The 11,997-nt window shown below is 44.9% G+C and overlaps 1 protein-coding gene across 1 annotated transcript; it reads right to left on the reverse strand.

The window, feature by feature from the left end:
• Positions 1 to 5,007: 5,007 nt before the first annotated feature.
• On the reverse strand, positions 5,008 to 7,336 carry LOC118549959 (antileukoproteinase). The gene is made up of 4 exons (XM_036114549.2): positions 7,250 to 7,336; positions 6,414 to 6,575; positions 5,808 to 5,957; positions 5,008 to 5,224 (listed from the first exon to the last, which is right to left on the reverse strand). Exons 1-3 carry the CDS (start codon positions 7,329 to 7,331, stop codon positions 5,809 to 5,811), a joined length of 393 nt encoding a protein of 130 aa, XP_035970442.1. The 5' UTR covers positions 7,332 to 7,336; the 3' UTR covers positions 5,008 to 5,224; position 5,808.
• Between the last annotated feature and the right edge of the window lie 4,661 nt (positions 7,337 to 11,997).

Below are 11,997 nucleotides of genomic sequence, written 5' to 3' on the forward strand. Positions count from 1 at the left end.
ATGATTCTGTGTGCTGTTGGCCTAGAGGTGTTAGTTCCAGAGGGAGAAACATTTCCACTAGGAGACACAACAATGATTCCATTGAACTGGAAGTTAAGACTGCCACCTGGCCACTTTGGGCTCCTCGTGCTTCTAAATCAGCAAAGAAGAGAGTTATGGTGTTGGCCAGGGTGACTGATCTTGATTTCCAAGGGGAAATTGGAGAACTCTACCACAAGGGAAGTGAGGAAGAGTATGTCTGGAATACAGGAGCTCCCTTAGGGCACCTCCTAATACTGTCATGTTGTGTAACTAAGGTCATTAGAAAAGTACAACAACCAGGAGCGCCTGGGTGGCTCAGCCGTTTAGTGTCTGCCTTCGGCTCAGGTCATGATCCCAGGGTCCTGGGATCGAGCCCCACATCGGGTTCCTTGCTCGGCAGGGAAGCCTGCTTCTCCCTCTCCCACTCCCCCTGCTTGTGTTCCCTCTCTCACTGTCCCTCTCTCTGTGTTAAAAAATAAATAAAAATCTTTAAAATAATTTAAAAGAAAAAAAGAAAAGTACAACAACCCAATCCAAGCAAGGCTACTAATGGCCCAGACCCTTCAGGAACGAAGGTTTGGGTGATGGAGATGTAGTTCTCCATCACCATCAGGTGATGGAGAACTACAACCAGCTGAGGTGCTTGCTGAAGGCAAAAGAATATAGAATGGATAGTGGAAGAGGGTAGAAAGAAACAACCAGCTACAACCACATGACCAGTTACAGAAATGAGGACTGTAATTGCTATGACATTTCCTCCTTGTGTTGCTCTGAATACATTTGTGTGTGTTCTTTCTTCTGTCTCTCTTATTGCCTTATCATGCACCAGAAGCTGTGTAGACTTTATATCATAGTATTTGTTAATTTTACATTATAGTATTTAAGTTACTAGATATCAAGGAGGAGATCAAACATTACTCAAGGACTTTACCTCCTCTTTTGGGAAGAGTTAGTGTGTTTTTGGTTGTACGAAGAATAACTACCATGTTTGGCAGAATTATGACCTTGTTATTGTCTTTCTTTGGAGGGTAAGTATGGTTTAAGGAGATGCATACCAGTGCCAAGTTAACATGGGCTGGGCCTGTGGTGGATAATTTCTGTGTCAACTGGACAGGCCACAAAATGCCCAGATTAAACATTTATATCTGGGTGTGTCTGTGAGGATGTTTCCAGATGAGATTAGCACTTGAATCTGTGGACTCAGTCAAATAGAATACCCTCCCCAGGGTGCGTAGTCCTCATCCAATGCCCTGGGGACCTAAATAGAACAAAAGGGGAGGAAGAAGGAATCCCCACCCTTTTTCCTGCTTCATTGTTTGAGATGGAACATCTCACCTCATTTTCTCCTGCCCTTGGATTGGAATTTACACCATCAGCTCCCCTGGTTCTTAAACCTTCAGACGGGAACTGTATTGCGCCACAGACTTTTCTGAGTCTCCAATTTACAGACAGCAGATTATGGGACTTAGCCTCCATAACTGCGCAAGCCAGTTCCTCATCATAAAGGAATGAATGAGAGAAAGAAAGAAGAAACAAAGAAACAAAGAAAGAAGAAAGAAAAAGAATGTCAGGAGAACCTTATGTTAACAATTACTATTAAACTCAGTAAAAGTTGTTAGTGTGAACTTTAAAAAAAAAAAGCCAATTGCTTTCATTATTGGTTTGAGTTTTGTCCTAAACAATTATAAAAAATTCCTCCTTACTGGGGCACCTGGGTGGCTCAGTTGGTTTAGCGTCTGACTTCGGCTCAGGTCATGATCTGAGGGTCCTGGGATCGAGTCCCACCTGTGTCAGGCTTCCTGCTGGCGGGGGAGTCTGCTTCTCCCTCTCCCTCTACCCCTCCCCAGCTCATGCTTTTTCTCTCTCTCTCAAATAAACAAATAAAATCTTAAAAAAAAAAACTCCTCCTTGTTGTATAACAAATTTCCACAAACGTACAGATTTCCTTTCAGACATTCTGTGCTGTTCCATTAGACTATTTGTTTATTCTTGTACCAACATCATATTCCATTAATTATTATAATTAATAATTAATATAATCAACACTTTGATACTTGGTCTGGATAACTCCTATTGTACTTTTAAAAAAATGTTCTTGGTTTTTTTGCAACATTTCTACTAATATATTAACTAAAGGATCACTTTGTCAAGTTGTTTTAAAAAAAATCATGTTGGGGTTTTTACTACAGTTTCATTGAATTTATAAATGATTTTTTAATGAGCTGTAATCTTTACCTTACTGAGTCTTTCCGAACATAAACATTATTTCTCTGTTTATTCAGTTCTTATTTTAGACCTTCAACAAGTTTCTTCTTTAATCCACAAAGGTCTGGCATAATTTTTAGGTTCCTTCCTGGGTGTATTGTAGGATTTGTTTCTTTGATTAATTATCTCTACCTTCTATTATTTCTGATTCATTATGAATAATGTGTAGAAATGTTGTATAATTGTGTATACCCAGCAACTCTGATGAAAGTTACCTCATCAACTTTACTGAATGTGTTCAGTTGTTATGTAGGAAATGATACTAACTGCAAATAATGACAATTTGGTATCTTTCTTTCCACTCTTACATACCTTATCCCCTAATCTCATCTCCCTGTCTCATATATCCTTGAAAAATAGCAGTGATCCTTATTCTGTTTCTGACTTTAGTGATGATATCTCTGAAAATTCAACTTAATGTAGGTTTTGCTACAGTTTCAGGTAGATTTTCTGATTTTTTAAAAAATTAATTTCTATCCTTTCATTTCTATTCTTAATTTTAATAAAGAATTAGTGTTGGGGGCACCTGGGTGGCTCAGTTGGTTAAGCATCTGGTTTCAGCTCAGGTCATGATCCCAGGGTTCTGGGATCAAGCCCCACATCGGGGTCCCTGCTCAGCGGGGGTCCTGCTTCTCCCTCTCCCTTTGCCCCTCCCCTGCTCGTGTTCTCTCTCTCTCAATCTCTCTCTCTCTTTCTCTCAAATAAATAAATAAAATCTTAAAAAAAAAATCATGTTGAACTTCTATGAAAGCTTTTTAAACCTTCATGAATTCTAATTTTAACATTTCATTTAGGATGTTCCCATCTTTGTTCAGAGACAATGACTTTGCCTTTCAATGATCTTTTCTTGTACTGTCCATATTTGGTTGCAGTAGCAGATTTTTGCTGACCTCGTTGTAATAGGTGTCTATTGCTGCATAACAAATTGGCCCCAAACTTAGCACCTTAAAATCATAAACACCATCTCCCAGTTCGAGGATCAGGAAGCCAGGAGTAGCTTCACGGGATGGTTCTGGGTCACAGTCTGTCACGAGATTAAAGTCAAGCTGTGTGCTGGGACTGCAGTCCTTTCAAGCCTAGACTGGGGCTGAAACTCTGCCTCCAAGTTCCCTCTCGTGTTTGTTGGTGGGGCGCAGTTCCTCACAGGCTGTTGGCAGGACCCATTGTCTCCTCACCCGATGGGACACTCCACAGATGGCTGAGTGTCCTCCTGACACGGCAGCTGAGTTCTGCCAGAGCAGGTGATCGAGAGAGGGCACATGCTCCCCAGATGGAAGGTGTCATCCTTTACTCATCTTGACTCATCAGGACATAGTTACCTCTCACTCTGCAATAGTTTATTGGTCACACAGACCCACCACACAAAACCATCAGAGGGGCCACACAAGGGCAGGAATCCCAAGAAGTGAGGATCACTGGGAGGCAGCTCAGAGGGCGGCTACCCCACTCACAAAATAAATAAAATGGCGCTCCCTCTTTTCCCCCTTCCCTCAAACAGTTAATTTAATATATCCTGTTGCTGCTCCTGGAACATTGGTTGAATGTAGTGTGTGGAGTGTTTTTTTTAGATCAGTGAGATTTTCCAGGAAAGGATTGAATTACAGTTGCGTTTTGTCCTTTTTCTGTGTCACTATCCACTCAAGTTCTCGGCTTCCTTTGGAGTCCAAAGAACACAGAGTAATGGGGAGCCCGGTTCCCTGCTTGCTCTGAGCTCTGGGAGTCCAGCTCTTGTTACTCTTTTTGCTCCATGGACTAAAGAACAATATCATCCTCGTGTGGTGACTGACCAGTAGCAGGTCATAATGCGACCCACCCTGACAATCCCTCTCACTGTGGGGAGAGGCAGTCTCATGCATGCATCCCCCACTCAGCCGCATAAGAACGGCCTTGGACCTGGAATACTCACTTACCAAGAGATAAAGAGCTCACAGGCCTGTGCCAGGTTTGTGGCTGTGTGGGGGAGTACCTTCCCCCGTTTCAAGCTTCACTGTATGCCCCTCTGTTCTGTGTAGGTGTATGTGCCATATGGCATCTGACCAACCCCACTGCAGTGTCTGTCCTCCATGAGGAGGGAATGGGACCTCCTACTGGGGCTTGAGAAGGGTGTGTGGGGGTAAATTGCGCTGCATCAGCTCCTGGGAGAGATTTGTGGGCCATGGGAAATGGAGGCCCAAGGTGGAAGCTGATCTTGCTGTTCCTTTTCTATGTAAGTAAAGCATTGTTTTACCCAGTGCTTCACCGCACTGTGCTTTCCTTGGAGACTCGGATACCAAGATGCCATGGGCAGACGTGTTTGGAGTCCTCTCTCAGGACCGATAATCAGTGCATGTGGTTCTGCTCAACATTTATTTTAAGATAGAACAAATAGTGTCTTGGGAGAGAGAAGAAATGTAAGAAGCTCAAAATCACCAGAGAAGGCAAGTACCCACCATTTTTTGAGCCTGCTGTGGCCCAGCAACATTGCTATTCATTTCATACACATTATACACCCCAATGCTCCAAACATGGTGCCACTTTGCAAGTCAAGAAATTAAGATGTATGAGATAAGGTCATTTGTCCAAAATTGCAGAGCCAGTATTTCAGACTCATGACGTAGATTCATCACGGCCCCAAATCCTCTTCCTTCCACTCTGTATCTATAGGAGGGAGGCCTCATAGCCACATACTCCCTCATCACCTCCCACTCAATTCACAGCACCAGCAAACCATGGAAGCAGATGGACAGAAAGAAATTTGCTCATTTATTTATTCACCAATCAACAAGTATTTCCTGAAAGACTACTGTGTGTCAAGCTTTTCCCCAATGGAGATATTGGTGGTAGAACCAAGTCTTGACCATAGAGTGCCGCCTCATTGTTCCAAGTCCGGGAGCAGAAAGCAGAATTCTCAGACCACAGAGTAGGAATCCAGAGCCCCTTCCAAATGGCAGGAATCAGGCTATGAGAGAAAATCAGATCAGGGCTTCAATACAGGAACCAAATTATCTCCCCATTCTTCCCCCAAGAAACCCCCCAAGACAGAGAAAATAGCAAGGTGGTAGCATTGTCGAAAAAGTCTTGGTATCAGGAGACTGAGTTCAAATCTCAATTTACTGTAGGACTCTAAACTCAGAGCATTGAGCTAGATTATCCTCAAAATCCATTGATCCTTTGGGCTTTGACCCTAGATAACATGCTAGAGATGATCTTAATAAGAAATACTTAGTGTGCACACAGTGTTTTACAAAGCACTTTCAATTTCATTATGCCCATTTTAAAGATAAGGAAACTGAGACTCAGAGAGCCATATGCCCAGGGTCTTCATCCAGAGGGGTTGGAAGAGAATCAAAGCCATGAGTGATCCTACAGAAATCCTGGCCCTGGGGCCTGGGGAGCAGTGCCCTTGAAGGACAAGGGGGCTAGGCAGAAGCTGTTTTGGGGGAGGGATCAGGAGTCCCCCTGCTCATATGCCATGGCTGCCAGGGGCTTGGGATAGAGAGGACTGGTGGGAGGGAGATGGGTGGGCCCAGGCCCCTCCTTACCTTATTCAGGGGCCACGCAGACTTTCCCGCACATGCCCCTACAGCACTTGAAGTCACTCACACACTGGTTGTCGGTCTCACAGTAGTTGGGGGGGTTGAGCATCAGACACTGGCCAATGACCACGGGACACCTGCCAGGCTTCACTTTAACTGGTGAGAGTAGAGTCACAGGTCAGAGGCTTTGTGCCTTCTGCACCACCCTTGCTTCCTGGACCCAGCCCCAGCTCAGCCCTCGCAGGGAGAATCATTTCTTCTCCATCCCCATGACCACCTCTTCCTTCCCAGGGCCTCTGTATCCCCTCAAGGCAGGATCTGGGTCTCCTCTCATATCTCCCTGTCCACGCAGGTGACCAGTTGTCCAGTACTGACTGGCTGGCTGGCTGCCATTTGACTGCTTTTACCTGAATGGCCAGGTGACCACTGCCCAAGACAGACTGGCTGAGTAAATTCCTGTCTGGAGCAGTGTGACTCCCTGGCCAGCTGACAAATTTGACCCAACAATTCCTGGAACGGAGGAGACCTGGCAGGGCCAGCACCCAGGGCTGTCCCCCTAGGTGCTGCATTCTCAGGCTCACTCCCTCCCCATCAGCCCTTCCACCTCCTCACTTCGGTTGAAGACTTTAACAGGGTCCAGGCATCTGATGCCGCAAACATCAGAGCAACAGATCTGCCTCTCTGGACACTGCCAGTCACTCTGGCACTCAGGTTGCTCATATCCAAAAAAGCACCGAGAAGACCGTATAGAAGGGCAGGCTCCAGCTTTCAACGCTGTTGAAGAGAATGTCAAGAGTTAAGAAAGGAGCTGGGTGTTAAGTAGCCATCCTGACTCTTGGACAAAGCACCACTCTCCAGCAGAGACCCTCACCCAGATGACTGTCCACAAAGTGCAGAAAGAAATGCTTATCTGACCTCCACCAAGAGTGACAGGCTTGAGTAAGACACACGTGAGCAGATCCTGGAAAAGGGCAGAGGGCTCCCAGCTAAGGTTTCCTACCCCAGGGAAAACAAGGCTCCACAAAGGCAGAGAGGCAGTCTGGGGTAAGGGAGATGGAGAGAGACAAAGGTAAATAGAGACAACAGGACAGGTTGAGAGCTAGAGCCAGAGGCAGAGACACAGAGACTGAAGGATAGAAACAGAGAGATGGGGAACAGGAGAGAGCCAGCGACAGATGACTGCAGATGCACAGATAGGGTGGAGAGAGAGAGTTAAGACCAGAGGGAGTGGGGCCTGGGCTGACTGGATTCTGGTAAAAGGGCACATCCCAATGCTCAGAAGCCCACACAGAGACCTTGAAGCCCAGATGGACATGAACCCCCCCTGAGGGAGTTCTCTTGAAACTAAGCTGAGAGATCAGAGCCTCTAGAAGGAGACACCCTCACTCCACCAGGAGACCCCACCTCCACTCTGCAGCCAAGATTGTGCCAGGGTGGCTTCAACTGACCATTTCCAACACCTTCTGCAGTCCAAGGTGCCAGGGTTCCCAGGACAAGAAGCATGAGAGGGAAGAGGCTGCTGGACTGCATGATGATAGGAGGTGTAGCTCTGAAGGTTGACGGCAAATCTCGGTATTTATACTTTTGCTAATGGGTGTGGCCCCAACAGAATTTCCTTGGCCCCTCCCAGCTGTGATTGCACGCACAGGAAGCTAGGTGAGACCAGCAATGCTGATACCAGAGAGATAGCAGCTCTTTCCTGTCTCAGGCAAGACTGTGAAGCCAACAGTAACCGCCAGGGAAGAAATGGAAGAGGCTGGCCTGGAAGATGTCACAGGCTGATAAGGAGGTCATCTCAATAAAGGGCTAGTATCCAAAAATCTATAAAGAACTTATCAGGGGTGCCTGGGTGGCTCAGCCATAATCTGCCTTTGGCTCAGGTCATGATCCCAGGGTCCTGGGATCAAGCCCCGCATCGGGCTCCCTGCTCGGTGGGAAGCCTGCTTCTCCCTCCCCCACTCCCCCTGCTTGTGTTCCTGCTCTCACTATCTCTCTCTCTGTCAAATAAATAAATAAATAAGAATTTATCAAACTTAGCACCCCAAAAAAACAAAAAAATCCAGTCAAGAGATGGGCAGAAGACATGAACAGACATTTCTCCAAAGAAGACATACAAATGGCCAATAGACACATGAAAAAATGCTCAATACACTAGGCATCAGGGAAATACAAATCAAAACCACAATGAGATACCACCTCACGCCAGTCAGAATGGCTAAAAATAACAAGTCAGGAAACAACAGATGTTGGTGAGGATGCGGAGAAAGGGGAACACTTTTATACTGTTGGGGGTAATGCAAGCTGGTGCAGGCACTGTGGAGGACAGTATGGAAGTTCCTTAAAAAGTTAAAAATAGAATTACCCTACGACCCAGCAATTGTATTACTAGGTATTTATTCAAAGGATACATAGTGATTTGAAGGGGCACATGCACCCCAATGTTTATAGAAGCAATGTCCACAATAGCCAAACCATGGAAAGAGTCCAGATGTCCATCGACAGATGAATAGATAAAGAAGATGTGGTGTGTGGGTGCGTGTGTTTGTATATACATATACATATATGTACACACATACCACATCTTCTTTATCTATTTCTATATCTATATCTATATATATAATGGAATATTACTCAGCCATCAAAAAGAATGAAATCTTGCCTTTTGCAACCATGGCTGGAACTAGAGGGTATTATGCTAAGTGAAATAAGTCAGTCAGAGAAAGACAAATATCAGATGATCTCACTCATATGTGGAATTTAAGAAACAAAACAGATGAACATAGGGGAAGGGAAGTAAAAATAAAATAAGATGAAAACAGAGAAGGAGACAAACCATAAAAGATTCTTAACTCTAGGAAACAAACTGAGGTTTGCTGGAGGAGAGGTGGGTGGCGAGATGGGGTAACTGGGTGATGAGCATTAAGGAGGGCACTTGATGTAATGAGCACTGGGTGTTATAGGCAAAAGATGAACCACTAAATTCTACCTCTGGAACTATTAATACAGCATATGTTAATTAAATTGAATTTAAATTAAAAAAAAAAGGAGGCTATCTCATGTGTCCATGTGAACCGTGAATGTCGTGGAGGCCCCAAGCCCATTAGCTTGGTGTAAGGAGAGGGCAAGAAGAGGCCAGCTGCTGCAGCCACTCTGGAAAACAGTATGGAAGTTCCTCAAAAAGTTGAAAATAGAGCTACCATATGATCCAGCAATTGCACTCCTGGGTATTTACCCCAAAGATACAAAAGTAGGGACCCGAAAGGGTACGTGCACCCCGATGTTTATAGCAGCAATGTCCACAATAGCCAAACTGTGGAAAGAGCCAAGATGTCCATCAACAGATGAATGGATAAAGAAGATGTGGTATATATATACAATGGAATATTATGCAGCCATCAAAAGGAATGAGATCTTGCCGTTTGCAACGACGTGGATGGAACTGGAGGGTATTATGCTGAGCGAAATAAGTCAAACAGAGAAAGACATGTATCATATGACCTCACTGATATGAGGAATTCTTAATCTCAGGAAACAAACTGAGGGTTGCTGGAGTGGGGGGTGGGGTGGGAGGGATGGGGTGACTGGGTGATACACTGGTGAGGGTATGTGTTCTGGTAAGCACTGTGAATTGTGCAAGACTGTTGAATCTCAGATCTGTACCTCTGAAACAAATAATGCAATATATGTTAAGAAAGAAAAAAAGAAGAAGAAGAATGTAGCAGGAGGGGAAGAATGAAGAGGGGGAAATCGGAGGGGGAGAAGAACCATGAGAGACGATGGACTCTGAAAAACAAACTGAGGGTTCTAGAGGGGAGGGGGGTGGGAGGACGGGTTAGCCTGGTGATGGGTATTGAGGAGGGCACGTTCTGCATGGAGCACTGGGTGTTATGCACAAACAATGAATCATGGAACACTATACCTAAAACTAATGATGTGATGTATGGGGATTAACATAACAATAAAAAATTAAAAAAAAAAAGAAAAGAAGAGGCCAGCTGCAAAGAAGCTATGTAGATGTGGAGCTAAAACCACAAACGTGAACTCTCAGCTAAGACCTTGTGCAAGGCCCCCCTAATTCTCACATTCCTGGACTCTCGGGAACTGTGAAACTCTCTACTGATTGCTCAATGCAATTTCCTTCTCAAAAGTTCAGATGACATATCAGTCAACTAACAGATATTTATTTCCCTGAAATATTGACACCATTCTATCTCCAGTGCCTAGTCCATACCTGATACATGGAAAGTGCTCACTAAACAATTGTCAAATAGAGGTGCCTGGCCGGCTCAGTCAGTGGAGCATGCAATTCCTGATCTTGGGGTCGTGAGTTCAAGCCCCACAGTAGGTGTAGAGGTTACTTTAAAAAAATTAAAAATTAAATTAAATTTTAAAAACAGTTATCAAATTAAAAGGTGCAGAAGAAGAACTCTGCCCACAGCAAATTTGGAGCTTTCTTTGGAGCTCAGTTTTCCCAACTGTGCAATGGGGGGATACTAACAAATCAGCCCCTCTCAGAGAGTTGTGAGATTGAGGGTCTGGAAGAGCTGGACAAAGAACAAATGAATTCTATCCCTTACAACTGAAGAACATTGAAATGAATCTGAGACAAAGGAGCAAAGGGCTTCCAGGCCGCCAGAATCAACATGTAGCTATTAGTGTGTAATTGGAGATGCCAGAGGGATGCTTCCTACCCCAAAATCCCCTACAGAGCTCCCAAGATAAGAATATATATATGGCTGCCATATATTAAACTTACTCCATGTGTTACCCCATCTGCGGAGATTGCTTCTAATTATCAAGACAGTGATCATCGTGTCTAAAATTCAACCCAAACTTGTCTAACTGCTCAGCCCAAGCCCTTACATCGTGTGACTTCTAGATGCTTGGGACTTCCCCATTCATTCCTCAAGGTGAAGGTTTGTGGAAATTCAAATAGACGCGAACGATCCGGGCATTATCATGCAACAACGGCTCCACGGGAACTAATTCATAAAGTATTCTCCAACAGTCAACTGTCAGCAGATCCCGCTGTGCAGAAGTCCCTCAACGTTTACATTCTGGTGGGAAAAGAAAAGGAAGAAAATTAGTGCGCACTGGGTAACTAGTAAGCGCCAGGTGTCCGCTCCTAGCTCGAGCTCAGTAGGGCAAGTAAGAGAGAGATGGAGGGTCTGACTTCCACCCATGGGTAATAGCATCATCAGCTCAGACACACTGGATTTGGGCTTTCACTTCCGCCCCCGGGGTGAATTTGATTCCTTTCACATGGGGATATGAGAGTGGGAGAATCTGTCACATTTCTCACTCTCTGCTGCTTCCTATCTTCCTCAATGCCACACTCAAGAGAGTGTCTGGAGTCTTATAAATGTTTGCGTCTTAAAGGGTGAAAGGGGGAATGCTCCAGCTGGAATTCTCCATCTGTGATTGATTATAAAAGCCAACTCCTTTCCGCTCAGAAAGGAGTCCTGTGATCAATTAGCAATGTCTGCCATGGGCGCCATAGGAGGATAATGACATTGTGTGATCATTTCTGTCCTTTGTACCATAGGTTCTAAGTCTTTAAATCACAGACTGTTACAATTAAAAGGGATCTCAGAGGTCATCTAGACCAGGGGTCAGCCAACTACAGCCCCCTGAGCAAATCCAGGCAGCTGCCTGTTTTTCTAAATAAAGTTTTATTGGAACACAGCCATACATTCATTCATGTATGTATTTCTGCGGCTACTTCCCCACTACAAATGGCAGAGTAGTTACAGCAGAGACTTAAACTTACCGCAAAGCCTAAAATATTTACTCTCTGGTCCTGAAAACGTTTGCTGACTCCTGATCTAGACCAAACGTCCAGCTTGCAGCAAGGGATTGAGGCCCTCAGGAGCAGGTACAAGCCCAGAGTTGCATAAGGACTTAGTTACACAGCGCCAGACCGCGATTTTACGAAAGCCAGTTACTCCCATGCTGATCCTCAGAACCTGTTTGGTGGCGAACACTTCCCCTCCTAACCCCGGATCTCAACCTGAGACTGATTCACGGAGCCTGCGTCACACAACCTCTGTTGCGTCTCCTAAATACTACGAATTCATTCATTCCGTTCATGAATTCTTACTTCCTGCCAGGTGCTGTGCTGGGCCCTGAGGCTGCAGTGAAGAAGACACATGGAGTCAATACCACTGTCATTAAGAACCTAAACATGTTGGGTCAG

This window comes from Halichoerus grypus, chromosome 10, assembly GCF_964656455.1.
Source record: "Halichoerus grypus chromosome 10, mHalGry1.hap1.1, whole genome shotgun sequence".
In the NCBI taxonomy this organism is placed as follows: Eukaryota; Metazoa; Chordata; class Mammalia; order Carnivora; family Phocidae; genus Halichoerus; species Halichoerus grypus.